The sequence below is a fragment of the Dysidea avara genome, chromosome 4 (assembly GCF_963678975.1).
Source record: "Dysidea avara chromosome 4, odDysAvar1.4, whole genome shotgun sequence".
NCBI classification, from domain to species: Eukaryota; Metazoa; Porifera; class Demospongiae; order Dictyoceratida; family Dysideidae; genus Dysidea; species Dysidea avara.
Window position 1 is genome coordinate 42,502,593 of NC_089275.1, and position 18,685 is coordinate 42,521,277.

At 37.0% G+C, this 18,685-nt stretch overlaps 2 protein-coding genes across 2 annotated transcripts; one reads left to right on the top strand and one right to left on the bottom strand.

The window, feature by feature from the left end:
• Window positions 1-740: 740 nt before the first annotated feature.
• Window positions 741-4,467, top strand: LOC136252239 (ras-related protein Rab-1D-like). The gene is made up of 2 exons (XM_066044640.1): window positions 741-1,063; window positions 3,875-4,467. Exons 1-2 carry the CDS (start codon window positions 833-835, stop codon window positions 4,289-4,291), a joined length of 648 nt encoding a protein of 215 aa, XP_065900712.1. The 5' UTR covers window positions 741-832; the 3' UTR covers window positions 4,292-4,467.
• Window positions 4,468-5,369: 902 nt separating this feature from the next.
• On the bottom strand, window positions 5,370-12,109 carry LOC136252237 (uncharacterized). The gene is made up of 2 exons (XM_066044637.1): window positions 11,764-12,109; window positions 5,370-5,882 (listed from the first exon to the last, which is right to left on the bottom strand). The coding sequence occupies exons 1-2, from the start codon at window positions 11,998-12,000 to the stop codon at window positions 5,466-5,468; spliced, it is 654 nt and encodes a 217-aa protein (XP_065900709.1). The 5' UTR covers window positions 12,001-12,109; the 3' UTR covers window positions 5,370-5,465.
• Window positions 12,110-18,685: the final 6,576 nt, after the last annotated feature.

Consider the following 18,685-nt stretch of genomic DNA (forward strand, 5'->3'; position numbering starts at 1 on the left):
TTGATTTACTTCAGCAATCTCTTCTTGTTTTGTAGACAATCCCTTTCCTAAAATTTTATAATATTTTGCAGACAGCACTAACCTCTATTATACTCAAGACACCAGTGACTGTGCCCAGCTCCCCACAGAAACGTGTGAAGAAATTTGCTCTCTAGACTGAGTGTTGATAATACATTGTGCGCCACATGAATATGTAGCACCATCAACCGACACTTAACAATAATTAGTTTAGCTCTAGAGGTAAATGATTGTGCGTTCATATATACATCATTATGTAATTTGAGATCCGAAAACTTTCAGGAACTTACTGACCACATTAAGTAATATCTACCCTGCATAAACCTGATGACTGGTAAATATGTACAACAGAGTGATTGTTGTGTATTTGCAGTTCAATCATAAGTGTATGATTTGATTATAACTTTACAGTATTGCTTACAGGTATAGAATAACAGATGTACAATCAGTGAAATCTTTAGGGTACAGTACTGATGGTCCGCTAGCTCAGGGCCGGCTAATGGCCATTGATGATTGATGATGATACCCATACAGGATGGTAGCTAGCGTATAGCTGCATGTATAGTACATTATGATAGCTTGATGAGCTGCTCAACACCACACAGCACACCTTGACTTCATGATATAGCTAGCTCTGGTTGAATTTTAGTGAGATAAAACTGCAACCAATTGCAATTGCAAACTGGTAAAGCGGACCAGGACGGCGCGCGTAGAGAGCGCCACCAGAATAATGTATCAGTGTATTTTTACAAATTATCTATGGCTGTATGGTGAATACATTATCTATGGTAAAACACACTGAGGGGAGAGAGACATGGCAGCTCAAGTTCAAGACGGTACTAGTGTACAAGTAGATCATGACGCGTTCCGAGTCATCATAATAGGCGACTATGGTGTCGGTAAAACCAGTATCCTGCTGCGTTTCATTAAAGATGTCTTCTACAGCAACCCGGTGGCAGAGGCTGGCTACATCAGCGATTTTGTAAAAGAAGTGGACTTAAAGGGCAAACTAATCAAGCTACACATCTGGGACACAGCAGGTTTGGTAAGTAATTAACGTGTTGGCAGTGTTAATTTTCTACCTTCAGTATATCCTTATTGTTTGCGGCAATGAAACTTGAAAAGAATACCTTATTGTATTAGTGCGTGTTGTTTGTTGGTTGTAATTGTGTAACTTAGGCTAGAATGGTGGTGGTACTCCATTGTACCTAGCTGTACTCGGTGATTTTCGTCCTCGGTGAAAGTGGTCAAACTCGAAAAATAAGCCTTGACCCTTGACTTACACTAAAATCCGTGCTTGACTTTTGACTTTCGTTTTGACTGAGGATGAAAATCAGAGTACAGGACATTGGAGTGCCACCCCTTTGTGTAGCATATCAAAACATATGTATGGGATTTGTCAAATCAAGCATTTTCAGGTGGTCAACATTAAAAGTTCTTACAACATTGTTTTTAACTCTTAAAATGTAAAAATTATGCGATAAATAAATCTAATATCTTTTTTGAAATCTTAGCTTGGTAAAACAGGGCCTACAGGCTGATCATAAAATCTCATCATTCCTTGTCATTCGTTGTCCAATGTAAAATACATGTATTTTACACTACATACAAAAACACTAATTTACAACCTTTAAATCACAAAATCTCTACAGCACACCATACAATAAAAGAAAGCCCTTGAATTTCTCTATCTAATTCCAACCGTACAAATGGGAAAATGTTGCCATAGCGACAGTTATTTACTGACATAACATGCTCTCCATACATTAATCTATTGGAAAATTTAATTATCTTGGCAAGAAAACCCCAATGTACAGGTTGTTATCCTAAACTAAATTCGCTAAGTTTGGTATCGTTCTATGCAGTAATAAGACTCCGACGGTACAAATTGTTAAACAGGTTAGTTTACAGAGATACGTTGAAAAACGTGTTTTTACGGGAATTCTGAACACGTAAATTTTGCTCCTTTTTAGCTTCCCTTTCATTACTACACAAAGAACTTACACATGAATCGAATCACCTTTCATTGAGGAATCTGATAAACCAAACCTTGTATCTGTCAACCACAGTATGCAGGAGTTATGGTGCATTGTTTAAAAGATGGTGTTATTTTATATGAAACGGGCATAACCTATTCATAAATCCGGATTATCTTACAAAAGTTTTGATATGGGAATCCACAGCTTGGCATGAGTAAGCAATTGTCTCAGGAAGGAGATGGGATGGTCCCTGGAAAACTCACAAGTAATTATTGTTTTAGGGGCTCTGTAACTCCACTATGGAGAGCCTGTTAGTCATTTTCGAAGGCTTGTCAAGTATACATGTAAAATGAGGGAAAGGACACTTCGACATTAATCGGGAATTAAGTTCAGAAATATAACCATGTGGTACTTATAATTAATCTATTGGTATTATGACAAGATGGAAAGCATGAATTAGCTCAAGTAGAGTAGTTTCAAGTAGGCCTTTTCCTTGAGCTGATGATGGGTTGTTATAAAAATGAGCAACTTTTGTACATAACTAGCACTTGGCTTGTTGGAATGTTCCTGCGTAGCAGTTTTCAATCCTCATGAAACCAAAACTGATAGGATAGAATAGATCTTAAAGTGCCCTACTTTCCTAAATGTGAAATTAAAATCCTTGCAATATAGACGTAGCTACTCCACAAGTTAGATGGGCTCCATTGTATTGTGTTCATCTAAATATCCATTCACTGATTACACAGAGACAATTGGGAATTAAGGGAATATCTGGGGAAGATTTTTTTCCTGGATCCTCAGATTCTTCATGGTACAATACACATAATCTAGTCTGCAAAATGTTTCCTTCCCAAATAAGCTTTTGTCTGTGTAGGGTTCCTGTACAGGTATTATGATGAGGTAATAGTGTCATTAATGGAGGGATTAGTGCAAGGGGAAATTCAGTAATGAAAACCAGCAAACATGCTCTTGTAAATAGATCATAGATTACCCTAATTGAGGAATAATGTAATTTGGTTAAAGTCAATCTGATTTCCCAAATACCTACTATGCATCTTTTTCATGCAATTTTATGTAGTGGAGCAAAAATGCCTCTTTGAATTGTGACTTGTATTGTAGTCAGTTGTGTGTATGGGACCTTTCTTTCTATGCTTTAGTGTTATACGTACACTGTTAAAAAGAATTGAAGTTTTAAACTCAATCAATTATTTTTGTATTTGGTACACTCCGAAAGGGTATGGTGCATGTGATGTCTAGATCAGATTTCTATGTATGGTGAAATCTGTCTACTCAGGTCAAAAGGTCACTTTGTACACAAAAACATATGCATTGCATGTACAAAGTTTCATTCTCATCTGTGCCATATAACATCCATGGTTTCGTGACTGCATAGACACTGTGTGTTTATGCACACATGCATAGGTGGATCTGATGGGGGGTCAAGGGTGCTCTGCTCCCCCTACCCCCACCACCTTGGCCCTTTTCTTGTCCCCCTTGGACCTACAGGATTTATTACACCAGAAACTGGTATCATGCATTCACACTGTATTCAGAAGTACCCCAAATACAGATTACCATTTTTAATTGCGACATCATTATAGAAAAGGCTTATTGCAAGCTTCGTATTTGTGAGTTGTGAATGACTATTCCTGTTAGTGAGATTTAGAAATCTCTCATTTATGGAAAAGAGATACTAGTAAATTTTTTTGTAGCAATGGGTTGACCTCTATTCTAGTATGAAGTCTCGTGTTTCTTACATGAAGACTTTCCGTGTTAATGATTGTCTCACTTAGGCAGTACAATATTTTGTATACATACACAAAACCTGTTTGCTATCTTACATAACATAATTCGGTCTGGTCTTTTATTATCTACAGGAGAGGCACACAGTATTAACAGACCAATACTACGCCAAGGCTGATGCTGTTATAATGGTGTATGACTGCTGTGATCAGAAATCTTACAGCAGCATTGATAAGTGGTACAGTGAGATGCGCCGTAACCTTGCTGACAAGCTCGATGACAACATGCCAGTGATCATGGTCGCAAACAAGAAAGACAAATTAAAGGAGGCAATGAAAGAAGCAACTACCAAGTACATAGACTTCAAGATTGCACAGAAGAAGGCAACAACTTTAGGCTACACATGTATTGGAACAAGTGCCAAATCTGGTGAGAATATCCAGAAGCTGTTTAAAATGGTAGCAGAGGCATTATCAGACAAAGATTGTCCCAAAGTACCTGATACTGTGGACTTAGTTGCTGGTAATAGAAAGAAATCTTGCAGTTGCTAAAATATTATCATTGTTTTTTAAATTAATGTGAGCACTGTATTCCATTATTTGGAACAATTAATTTCTATTTCTTGTTTGCATCAGTATTCTTCATAAGTATATTTGAATTACTGTAATTCACTTTATTTTTGTGCAAAAAAAAATTGTGATAAAAATTTTTGTGGAAAAATATTTTTGTATGATTTATGTGATGCTCTATTAGAGTAGTTTGAAAATTTTCATGCAAGAAATTTTTATACAAATTTTGCATATGACAATTATTTTACAACAAACAAAATTACGGTACATAATTGGTACTGATAAATTAAAAATAAAATAATTGTAAGTACAATGAAATACTATTGGAAAGCAGTCATAGGGTATGTAATAGATTAAGCCATGGTCTACCAGTCCAATAGTGTACTGCTGCTATTCCATTTAATGCCATTCCCGCACTTGTAGCAATTGTCATAGCAACAGCAGGTCTAAGCAGTTACCACCTAGTTGCCATAGCAACTGTCTCATCTTTACTTTGGACAACTAAAATAATAATATGGCTGGTATCAACACATTGCATTTGTTTACACTTGTACAGTGGAACCTCAGTTATCCGGACCAGGGGTGGTCCATAAGTCTGAAAAGTTCATATCTCTGAAACAGTGTATAAATAACCTTACAATAGCTGCCCAAATGAGACAGTTGCTGTGACACCCAGGTGGCAGCTGTTTAAACCTGTTGCTATGACAATTGTTACAAGTGCAAGAGTGGCGCTAATTGGAGTAGCAGCAGTGCACTATTGGACTGGTAGACCATGGCCTAATCTATTATACCCTATGACTGCTTCCCAATAGTATTTCATTGTATTTACAATTATTTTGCTTATAATTTATTAGCAGGGATTTTTCTAGAAAATAAATTCAGGGGGGCAATCCGAGTTTTTCAGAAATTGAGGGGGGCAGAACTTAAATTAGGCTAAATCACCTGTTTACTCAGGCTAGTTGAAAGCGAAATATGCCCCCTTTGGCCCCCCCCCCCCCCCCCCCCCCTTAGAAAAATCCCTGATTAGTACCAATTATGTATTAAATGTAATTATGAAAAATATTGATGCAAACAAGAAATTAATTACAAATAAGAAATCCAAATAATGGAATATAGCACTCACATTAATATATCTTTTTAAAACAATGATAATATTTCAGCAACTGCAAAATTTTTTACTGTCATGATTACCCAAGACAACACTATCAGATACTTTGGGACAATCTTTATCTGATAATGCCTCTGCTACCATATTAAACAGCTTCTGGATATTCTCACCAGATTTGGCGCTTGTTTCAATACTCGAGCAACCTGAAGTTGCTGCCTTCTTCTGTGCAATCTTGAAGTCTATGTAATTGGTAGATGCTTCTTTCATTGCCTCCTTTAATTTGTCTTTCTTGTTTGCGACAATGATCACCGGCATGTTGTCATCAAGTTTGTCAGCAAGGTAACGGTGCACTTCGCTGTACCACTTATCAATGCTGCTGTAAGACATCTGGTCACAGCAGTCATAGACCATTATAACAGCATCAGCCTTGGAATAGTATCCATCTGTAATTGATGTGTACCTCTCCTAAATAACCAGACCAAATTATGCTAAGATGGCAAACAATACCGGTATAAGTGCTCTGTATGCACACACAATAATTGCTTAAGTGGGAAAATTATTCATTTAATAACAGGGGCATTGCTTCTTCATGTAAGATAACAAAACATGGGACTTCATACAAGGACTGCAATAAATGTCAAATTTAGTATTTGGATGTCTTAATGAACGAATACTGAACTATTAGGCGACTTTGATTATTGCAAAAGTGCTAGAATTCAGCTACATATTGCCACATGACCACTTTCTCCGAAATATATAGCAGAATTAATGGTGGTTGTCTTATATGATCAATTTTACATAGCCAGTTTCACTGTAAACACTAATTTACTATAGTAATTAAATATCCTAATTAATGAACAATTGTTCCATACCAGACCAGATTAAAAATAGAGGTCGACCCATTACTACAAAAAGGAGGTGATTTTCACTAGTATCCCTTTTCCATAAACGAGAGATTTCTAACTGGAATTGTCACTCACAACTCACAAATACAAAGCTTACAATTATTACAGTGTTCTGAAGTGGGGGTGGTACACCGTAATCTCCATGGTAGGAACTAATAAGGAGATTATGTACTGCCCCAGAGACTATTATCTCTCATTGAGGATTTGCAGCACGTCAATAAAGTGAATAACGTGACCAATATGTCATTTTCTGCCTCCCAATGTAACTAGTAAACTGAATCAACCAGTATATGACTCAACCAAGTAGCTTCTCATCACATCACAGGTATTAAAATCTCAGGTGATGGACATGCACGTGAACAGACTGTGACTAAAGTACAATAGACACTGCAAAGATTAGGGAATCCTCAGTAGTGTATATAGTGTAGTCTCACATGCACATACAGAGCAAATGCATCTTGTGAGAGTAACCTGTAGATTTGGTCTGCAACTTTGTGATTGGGATCCCGTTAGCGATAGGTTTGCGACCACGCCTAATTGTTAAAAAAGGTTGTAATTAGTATGATGAGGTCTCAAGTTTACATTAAACACAGACCACCTCTGTTATAGGTCCTGTATATTGGTAGAGTGGCAGGTTACAACTGTCACCGGGTGGTCACACAAGGATCACACAAAATCCATTAAGCAGTCACCTTTCTAAAAGACCACCTACCCACAGTACCATAATTTTATGTATTCTTGTCCCCATCCTCCCACGTGCTCGATCACTCGAAGGTTGTCTGGTTACATTAGTCCAACTTCTTGGCCCCAGAAGTGTTCATTAATAATATGTCTTGCTGGATATTGTTCTAAGTCAAATTATAAAAAGTTTTTGTTCATCAAGTGTTAATTGGCATCTAGAAGCTAGTCACACCAGCTAGTTTATAAAGTAACACTCCTTTGAGCGGCTGGAAAATTTGAACATACTGTAAATATGAATGAACAATTTTGAACACAAGAAACTTGTTTATAACAATATTCTACTAGGGCCAAGAAAGTGGACAGAAGTCACCATACAACCTTTGCATGATCGAGTGCATGAGCAGCTAGGGACAAGGACTAATGTTATGTTCTGAAATTTTCGAGTACATTGTCCCATGCTCACTGATACATCCATTTGGTGCTGCACGACAAATTCAAACAATTATCTGTGTTCTGCCAAGTGTATAAAACTAAATATACCTTGTCATGTGACTCTGTTGTCTACCACGAATAACACTTCACCCACCACCTTATTAGCACATGCACAAGTAAATCTCAAACAGATAAAAGATACAATTTTCATAAACTCATTAACCACTTCATAACAGAGGCCACAATTTCTGGTGTATAGTTTCACTGCACATCCAACCCATTGTACAAATTGAATATTGTGCTAGACCAAATACAAAAATAATTGATTGAGTTTAAAACTTCAATTCTTTTGAACAGTGTACGTATAACATAAAGCATAGAAAGAAAGGTCCCACACAACTGATTATAGTCTAATACAGTACAAGACACAATTCAAAGAGGCACTTTTGCTCTCCCACATAAATTGCATGAAAAAGATACATAGTAGGTATTTAAGCAAGTTTGGGAATTCAGATTGGCTTTAACCAAATTACATTATGCCTCAATTAGGGTACTCTATGATCTATGGACCTTATCCGCAATGATATCACAATATAAAAATGGCAGTGATAGTCGGGGACTTTATACAGGGTTGTATTGGGAGAGTGGCATTTCAGTATGATAACATTTATATACAGCAACAAGGGGTCAGATGAGGCATACATAGTTACTTACAAGATACCGTTTCATATCCGTATCAAAACTTAGGTCTGGTTTTGCCTGATGAGATTATTTCACATCACCATATCACGCTAACTAGCCTCTTACTTGCATTATCGAATGTTCACATGTTGTGAAAGCCACAAACAAGGATCATTATTAATTTTTTTAGTTACTATGAATAAAACCGTGACAAAGTCCCCACACTAACATGGTCATTTTGTCATTATGACATCATTGGGGATAAGGTCCATTGATAAGAGCATTTTTGCTGGTTTTCATTACTGATTTATCCCACATTAATCCCTCCATTAATGACACTATTGCATCATCATCATAATACATGTACAGGAGCCTTACACAGACAAAACCTTATTTGGGAAGGGAATAATTTTGCAGACTAGATTATGTGTATTGTACCATGATGAATCTGATGATGCAGGAAAAATTTTCTTTCCTAAATGTTTCCCTTGATTCCCAATTGTCTCTACTGCACTTTGATAAGTGTAAACAATATGCACATGAGCAAATGGACACTTGGATGAACACAATACAATGGAACTCATCTAATGTGTAGCAGGTTTTTACTGCAAGGATTTTAATTAGAGGTGCACCGATATTGATATCGGTATTGGTACGATATCGTAATATCGGTATTGGTGAAAAGTTGACATTTTAGCAGATATGAGCAGAATTACACATAAGTACTATGATTGTCCATAGAATTACCTTTACTTGGGAGCACAATGGTTGAAGCTTGCAACTTAAGTAGAACTTAATTAGCAACGGTCTTCATGATGGCCAGGGTTCAAATCCTGAGTTGATCACACTTCTGTTTTCTTTTTTGCACACCTTTTTATCACTACCTTTTTCACAATTTCTGTACATATACCACCTTTTAAGCTTTTTGCCACATTTTTAAAAAGCATTTATTGTAGTGTCCATACAAACTTTATATCGGTATCAGAATCGGTAATTTTTGTAGCCAATATATCGGTTATCGGCATATTGGAAAATTTCCATATCAAACGGTACAGTCGTACCGTTTAAGTAGGGATCGTGGTGAATGTTTCGCGCGCCACCAAATTTTCCGCCTTTAATAAAAATCATCCTAGAGATATCTTACGAGACGAAAACCACCTTTACGGAATAGTACTAGTCCATATAATATATAAAACAGCATTAAATACAACAAAACACTTACAGGTGGCCGGATATAAACTTTAAAAAAATTGCCAAAATCTCCAAATTTAGTACAACTGCCTCACTGCCTCACTCACTGACCACATTCGCAAGCCTAAAGCCTAAACGAAGCAGCGCACGGTCACCATTTTACGCTACAACAACAAGCTCACCGGTAGGATGTGCCTTTTGGGGTTCCGACGAGTGTACGTCCTGTGCGCCTTGTCTTTTCTTTTATCTTCAATCAGGCTGCTTGTCTTCTTCTTCATCCAACGAAACCATATTGAGACGTTAATTTTTCATATCAACACTTTCTTTAAGCAGCATAATAGACGCCACAAAATTATTTAAGGTGCTTAGAATACGCTACTGTAGCTACGGAGGTACCAGTACTCCACGATAGGTCACAAGATCACGCCCATTCTTTATTTTACGTATATCGATCTATGGATCGAGACCACGCCCCTTTACGCTAGCTGTATTTGTGACCACACAACTTCAAGTTAGTAGGCTGATTCGAGATACTCTAGTCTAATAATCGATCGAAACCATGATGAACACACCCTTTTTCGAGCCCTTTTTGGACAAGCACACATCTTTTAATAATAATAATAATAACAAGCTGACTCGAGATACTCTAATACAGCAGTCACCCTAATAGAACAGTCACACGTTTATAGCTAGCTGTATGCTTTAACAAAAAACTAAACAAACTAGTATATTAAAAATTTTGAATTTAAAAATGAAGTAGGGATCCAAGCGATAAAAAGTAGTGAAACAAGAGATGAACAATGGTAGTTATTACAGCATAGCTCAGAGGGAAATCCCTACTTTGGCATGGTATAACAATTATTGTGTTCATTGCCAAAGTAGGGATTTCCCACTGAGCTATGCTGTAATAACTACCATTGTTCATCTCTTGTTTCACTACTTTTTATCGCTTGGATCCCTACTTCATTTTTAAATTCAAAATTTTTAATATACTATTAGTACACCTCTAATTTTAATTTTACATTTAGGGCAGTAGGGCACTATAAAACTTAAAGGGACAGTATGCCAAGCCACAGAAGTGCTGATTTCACATCCCATAAAATATGTTCATGATAATAATGTTTTATTACATCATGTCACAAAATGGTGAATTTGTAGTGACGTTCTAACGGGATTTGGACTGTTTTACTCGTAAGGTATCTCCCCTGCAGTTCACATCATCGTTTGGTAGCAAAAAGAATCGTACTATAAAGTTTCATCCTGTACAAATCATGCTAACAGCAGCATCAATCAGGGCCTAGCACACTGTAGTAGCTGGTACAAAACTTGTAATGTTGTCAGGATTGTAACACTGACAAGAACTTGTAGTAAACAAACCTGTTCAGTTAATTATTTCCAAGCGCTCCTTGCAGTTGTATTACCAGACTAACCTTCAAGCATTTACGCTGCTTACAATCTTTTACTTGGCTTAAATAACCTGTCTAAAAATGTAATTCCACACCAAAATGATTCCAAGTCATTGTAGCAGGCTATATTTCCTGCTCACACAGGATTTTTAATTCTAGAGCCTCCCAGACTGGGATCTATCAGTTTGCCTAAACTTTTCTGCATGCCATAAATATTATCTTTGTACTGTAATTTAATAGTGTAAGTCTTGCCAGGGCTCCTGTACTGTCCACCCAGTGCATGGTGCCCCTGAGTCTAGACCCCTGTAATTATGTTGTATATTGTCTTAACAAATAAGACATCTCTCTCTCCTGTTCATTTCCCAACCACAATTGATCAGTAATGTAAAAATGCCAATTGCTTGTCACACTTGTATGGTTTTAGCACTTGTATGGCTTGGTGTAGTGCCCCTTTAAGATATCACATCGATTTTGTTTCCATGAGGAAAAATAAGGGAACAAGCCAAGTGCTTGTTTACGTAAACAAATTGCTCATTTTTATGACCCACAATCATTTGCTTGTTCCCCAAAGGAAAAGAGCCTACATGACACTATTCTACTTGAGAATACACTATAAATTAAATGCTTTCCACTTTCATATAACCAGTAAGCAGTACCAGACTAAGTGCCACATGGTTTTATTTCTGAAAATAATGTCAAAGTATGCATGACGTGTCCTTTCCCTCATTTACACGTATACTTGACAACACAGCCTTCAAAAATGACTAGCAGGCTCTCCATAGTGGAGTTACAGAGCCCCTAAAACAATAATCACTTGTGAGTTTTCCAGGGACCAGCCCATCTCCTTCCTGAGACAATTGCTTACTCATGTCAAGCTGTGAACTCCTACATTACATTAGTTGCTTAACACAGTTGTTTTATACAACTATAAGCAACAAACAACACACAGTAATGCAATGAGGTCTTCTTAGAACTACAAAGTTTTGTTGCAAAAAAAAAACAGTACGCGAATACACAGCAGAAAAGACTGCCAACACGTTAATTACTCACCAATCCCGCTGTATCCCAGATGTGTAGCTTGACTAGTTTGCCCTTTACGTCCACTTCTTTTACGAAATCGCTGATGTAGCCAGCCTCTGCCACCGGGTAGCTGTAGAAGACATCTTTAATGAAGCGCAGCAGGATACTGGTTTTACCGACACCACAGTCGCCTATTATTATGACTTGGAACGCGTCGTCTACTTGTACGCTAGTACCGTCTACCTCATCTTGAACTTGAACTGCCATCTCTCTCTCCTGATGTGGCTTCTTTTTTCAGTGCGTTTTCGCTTATTTAGTAAATACGCTATTATAGTCTTGTAGGTCAAAGAGGAGCAAGATAGCTAGGGCTGGGGGTTGGAAGGGCGGGGGGGGGGAGGATCCACCCACGCAGGCCAAGTTTCAGCCTTATATGCCAACAGCCTTTGGAGTTAAAGTAGCAACAACAGAAAGATCAATTTGTACAGTACGTAAGTAGCTATTGGGAAAATAAATTACTGTAACAGGTCCGGTGCTTACAGAAATGGCTGTAACTTATAAACACAATGCAGTACAGAGTTGCAACTTGTACCATCATGTTTGCCTTCAATAGGGGAGTCTATTACCGGGTGAGATTTCCTTATATCCCCTTTCTTCACTACATACAGAGATGAAATCAGAGAAGAAAGATCAATCACTTATGATCACTTCGACATGACATAAACAAACGTCATTAACTCACATATCCTTTAGTCTACTGCAATGAAACAACAACTTGTGAGCTCCCCTTGAGTAGGCGAATAAGATGATATCTAGGTTTTTATCGTTAGACCCTTTCTTCACAAAACCAAGGTGTTTAAAGGTTTAGATTTTTTTTTTTTTGAAGTAGCTATGCAAATATTTTACCCATTGCAATCAATGGCTTATACTGAAAATTTTGACCTGCACCATTATGTCGGGTTTTTGCAGATCCAGTCACTTACATCTTTAACAAGTAATTCTATTTCTACAAAATACAAAAAAATTTGAACCACACATTCATCATGTAGAAAGTGATCATATATGGCCAAAGGAGCCATTCTTACAAAATCAAACTGTTAACAAAATATAAGTAAAGGAAATCTAATAGCCGTGTACCGTGTTTATACTTGCCTCATATCACACTTTGGCTTGGTTCAGCACGTCTTATCTTAGTTATCACTACAGTTTAAACACCTACTGAGCTGAGCCGAACAATATTGAGTCAGCCCACACATATCTGCCATGCTAGATCAAGTTGGCTAGGTTCAGCCTTCTTTGTTCAATTTTTTATCAAAATATAGCTTTAATGCCTATATTGAATGAAAAGTTCAACACTTCATAGCAATTATTACTTATGGGTATTGACCACATCATTGTAATGAGAGATATTAACTGCTGGTATAAACCATTAACCATCCTTAAAACACAACCTTGCTTAATGTGCCACTGTCTTTATTCCTAGCCTCTAGCCACCTGTTAACAGGTCCCTACTTTATGCCATTTTCCAGGCCAGTTATCATCTCATGCTTTTATCACGATAGCGACAATGTATCATTAAATGCCCGACTCTACTTGCATGGCTGTACAAAAATGATGTGTCCATGAAACTAAAAGTAACTGATGAGTATACAGACTATACAGAAGCTAATATCTGGTGAGGCCAACAAATGATATTACCAGCAGCCAGTGTTGGGAGTAACGCGCTACTTATGTATCGCGTTACGTAATATTATTACTTTTGTGGTAACAAAGTAATATAACGAAATACACTATAAAAACAGGTAATATAACTCAAGTTACTTTACTTACAAGTGTAACGCGTTACCTAAGTAATATAGTTACTGTAACGAATATAATATTATGTAATATTTTTACTACAAGTAACGAAGTTACTAATCTCGTTAGTAATCCACTGAGTAACGTCTAGCCACAACAAAGTAATGAAGCCTACTGAATGAAGCTTATTCACCAGCTTCTTACTTATAACCAACATTTGCGCATTGCCCAACAACGCAATCATGTCACGTGATGAGGTGGTAGTTTCACACGTGACAGCTTAAGGCTGTGGACACAAAGTAATATAATATGTAATATTATTACAGTTACTTTATTTTATGGGTAATATGTAACTGTAACTAAATAGTTCAGTTGCAAGTAATATGTAATATGTAACTAGTTACTTTTAAAAAGTAACTTGCCCAACACTGCCAGCAGCTCACTGTAATTTACAAAAATTTTATCCTTGGATGCAGTCTTGCTGCATTCGTAATTAATTCCCTGTACTCTAATTGGCTAGTAATTTGGTTTATATGTTGCTGCTGGCAGCTCATGCAATTTTTTCTTTATTTGATACCAAATAAACACTATGTGTATGTACAATGGAATTTTCATTATTTGCATAGGTAACAGAAAGAGATATAGACAGGAGACTAATTCTTGATAGGGCTAAGTGGCTGCAGCAAAATTTTAATAAGGCTAAGAAGCAACATGGAACTCTTCCAGTGAGATTTTTAAAACTTTTTTTTTATAAGATCAGGAGCTGCTGGTAAAACTAGTTTTGTTAACTTGCTGTTGAAAAGAGAATCAATAAAGATCACCACAGCATCAATGTTGTTCACAGTAATCATGCTGTATCTTGTAAAATGGCTGCTTTTCAAGGATCCCCTGACAGTATCAATTGGATTGAACTTGGCTCTGATGTTGAAATCGGTTTTCTGAAATCGGTTCTACTTCCAACAAAGACAGCATCATCACTGCCAGCTCCTCACACACCACAATCTACGAAAGACTCTGTACAGCCTTTGCAGTCTTCACCTACAGACATCCTAGTCAAACAATATCCTACAAACATCCTGTACAACAAGAGGTATCTTTAAAACAATGGGATGCTGGATTATTTGTGAAATCAGTTAAAAGTTCGAGTCTGTCTACTTTTCAAACCATTCTTAATTCAGCCTCCACATCTACCTTCACACATCAACCAGGAGAAGTACTAAACATCATTATTACTTTGCTGGACACTGAAGGTCAGCCACAGTCCATCCATTTGTTACCCACAATCAATATTAACCCAACAGTAACTTTTGTTGTTCATGATTTATCCAAAAGCCTTGATGATCAAGTGTTGGTGGAGTACAGTCAACATAGCAAGCACATGTTTACACCATATCATTTGAGCTACTCTAATCGGGATATGATCAAGTTGTTAATGTCATCTGCAAATGATGCACCGGAAAGATCACATCCGAAAATTCCACATTTAGTACCATTTTCCAGCACAAACAATTCCTCCTACATTTGTTTGGTGGGTACTCATGCAGATAAAGTACCAAAAAAAATTAAAACAAAAACAGCAGATCAGTTAGCTACTTTGGTAGACAAAACACAACAGAAGGAGGTGTTCTGTTTTCAGTAGACAATTCTACTGCTGGTTCAAAGTATGACGAAGATCCTGTAGCAAACATAATTCGAAATAGGATTGAAACTCTAGCTAAAGAAAAAGAAGTTTATGAGTTGCCAATAACCTGGATGTTATTGGAACTGGAAATTAGACAGGCTTGTGCTAAAAAGCAGAAATCATACATGTCAGTTGATGATTGTTTTGCACTTGCCAATACAACTGGTTTAATTTCTGATAAAGAAGAAGTCAGGAGTGTGTTATTGTACCACCACCTGTTGGGTGTGTTGATATACTTTGCAGAAGTTCCAGGATTGTGTGATTATGTCATTACTGACCACCAGTGGTGGTTTGATAAACTGAGTAGCATCATATGTGTCACTTTTCAACAAGCATCTCTCAACCGTCACAATTTTCATAAACTAAAATATGAAGGTCTGTTTTCGAAGGATCTACTTCAGCACATTGAATGGGAAGTAGACATCAAAGAAGAATTCTTTTTGTCTTTGCTTGTCCACATGAGGATCATTGCTCCTGTAATTGCAACAAAGAGATGAAATTCTTCTTCACTATGGACAACTTCTAGGACAGCCGTTATGTTAGTTCAGCTTCGTTCTGGTCTCCTACCAAGAGGATTATTTTGCTCTCTAATAGTTGAACTACTACAACATTCTCCTAAAGGCTGGCAACCTCATTCCTCTCATGATGGTGTACACCACACCTTCGGTAATTTGATCACATTCAGTTTACCTGATGGTTATTCCTTGTCGTTGTTTGATAAAGTGTCGTATCTTGAAGTGCAGATGATAGTGATAGTCCATCTAGTATCCACATAAAGGCTTCTTACAATTATCTGGTATATGCTCTTACAGAAGTTTATATTCATTTAAATTTTGATTATGAAAGATTGCAGTATGGCTTTTTGTGTCAGTGTGGTAAAAGCACGGAAGATCATATTGCTGTTTTACCAGGAACACTTTCGTCTACTACAATTTATGCCCAATGTAGCATAAACAGTGTATTCCGTATAAAACTGGAAGCTTCACAATTAATGTGGTTTGTATATAATGAAAATTATCTACCAGTTGAAAATAGTAAGCAAATTGGTAACTTTGTATATAATATGTGACCGGATTTGCGAAAAGGTATATGTACCTTTTCCACACATTTGACATACCAGCAAACAAAATGATGTAACACTTGACTCCTTATACTGATTAACTTGCTCTTAGTATCAAAGTGTAGCCAGATACTGTAGCTACACTAAGTGAAAATTGCAAGCATGTATATACCATGATCAAAAAGTTATATGAAGCTTTAAAGTTCAAAAAATGGGTCAAATTTTGTGTCTGAAAAAGGTACCTTTTCACAAATCCGGTCACATATGTTCTTGTACAAGGGAAGGATTGTGTAGTTGGCCATGCAATATACACGTGGAGTAGGGCTGAGCGATACTACCATTTTAGTATCACGATCGAATAGTTCATGACACTTACAAATAAGTCAATCATAGCTGGTGCTACATAGTGTATTGCTCAGTATTCCTGCAGGAAGTCTTTAAAGGTAGCATCAAACTAGCCACTATCATCCTTGACAGTTATTGTAACACATGATGTTCACACCTCTCTGCAGGGCTAACCAGGTTATGACTTACAAGGATTCTTAGCCTAGTACTGCATAACAAATGGATTTGTAATGACAATAATGTACAGGTATGGTATCACGATAGTTAAAATAACAAAATATCATGATATTGATACTTTCAAAATATCTCGATATATTGCTAAAATGATATTATCGCTCAGCCCTAATGTGGAGCATTGAAAAGAGCAGTGAACTGTAGTCATAATTACCTGCTTGTACACAGGATCAACTGATGATATGGCTCCGTTGACTGTTGTCAAGACACCTGATCAACCAGCTATCAAAAGTATGTTACGTGCTGATGTGTACAAAATGCATAATAGTTCAGTGTAAAATTTATTTTAGCGATTATCATTTTGTTACTGTACATGTGATATTCACCATTATTGTGATTTAATCAAGACCCACCAATATCTATACTTTACAGCAAACCCACTGTGATTCTCCTATAGGAATTTTAGCTGTGTTCGTTATTTTGGAGAACCGTGACCAAATAAATATTTGACTTTGGTTGTAGCATCACATTTCCCAATCAATGTGACGGCAATCATACATTTAATATTTCACTGTTGTGACATGTATTATAAGGTTAATGCAACATAGGACCAGCAATGAGGCTACTACACGAGGTGGTGATTCCCAGAATAGCAGCTTACTGGAGTTTGGTGGCTGATTATTTGGAATATGAGGTGGAGGATAAAAAGTTGATTAGAGAGAAGTGTCACCATGATCCACTGAAATGTTGTGTGGAACTTTTGGAAAATTGGCTATCCACTGACAAAGGAGCTTCCCCTAAATCTTGGTCCAAGTTGATTGAGATTCTCAGACAGATCAAAATTCTTACATCAACAACAGAAAAGATAGTGCAAGATTTGGCTAAAGCAGGAGTTTTTGTGTATGATGACACAAACACAAGTGCTCAAACAATTAAACATGTACACACACAACATACACAACAATAATATTTTGCAATTGACTCGACGAGCTTGTCATAACAATTATGGTATATCTACAAGACCAGTGCATGTTAAAGTGTTTGCTATACAACTTTCAACAACATTTCAAGACAACTTCCTATTAATTGTGACTAAGTATCATATAGTGTCAGAATCAAAATATACATGAGGGTTTATCAAGATCCGTGTTGATTTACTTCAGCAATCTCTTCTTGTTTTGTAGACAATCCCTTTCCTAAAATTTTATAATATTTTGCAGACAGCACTAACCTCTATTAAACTCAAGACACCAGTGACTGTGCCCAGCTCCCCCCACAGAAACATGTGAAGAAATTTCCTCTCTAGACTGAGTGTTGATAATACATTGTGCGCCACATGAATATGTAGCACCATCAACCGACACTTAACAATAATTAGTTTAGCTCTAGAGGTAAATGATTGTGCATTCATATTATACATCATTATGTAATTTGAGATTCGAAAACTTTCAGGAACTTACTGACCACATTAAGTAATATCTACCCTACATAAACCTAATGACTGGTAGATATGTACAACAGAGTGATTGTTGTGTACTTGCAAGAAAGTGCAGTTCAATCATAAGTAATTATAACTTTACAGTATTACTTACAGGTATACAATAACAGATGAACAATCAGTGAAATCTTTAGGGTACAGTACTGATGGTCCGCTAGCTCAGGGCTGGCTAATGGCCATTGATGATTGATGATGATACCCACGCAGGATGGTAGCTAGCCTATAGCTGTATAGTACATTATGATAGCTTGATGAGCTGCTCAACACCACACAGCACACCTTGACTTCATGATATAGCTAGCTCTGGTTGAATTTTAGTGAGATAAAACTGCAACCAATTGCAATTGTAAACTGGTAAAGCGGACCAGGACGGCGCGCGTAGAGAGCGCCGCCAGAATAA

Excerpts from the sequence above, each read along its gene's own strand:
- LOC136252237 (XM_066044637.1), bottom strand. The coding sequence starts at position 12,000 with ATGGCAGTTCAAGTTCAAGATGAGGTAGACGGTACTAGCGTACAAGTA. Across the intron at positions 5,883-11,763 it reads TCTGGGATACAGCGGGATTG|GAGAGGTACACATCAATTAC; the intron begins GTGAGTAATTAA and ends CTGGTTATTTAG.
- LOC136252239 (XM_066044640.1), top strand. The coding sequence starts at position 833 with ATGGCAGCTCAAGTTCAAGACGGTACTAGTGTACAAGTAGATCATGAC. Across the intron at positions 1,064-3,874 it reads TCTGGGACACAGCAGGTTTG|GAGAGGCACACAGTATTAAC; the intron begins GTAAGTAATTAA and ends TATTATCTACAG.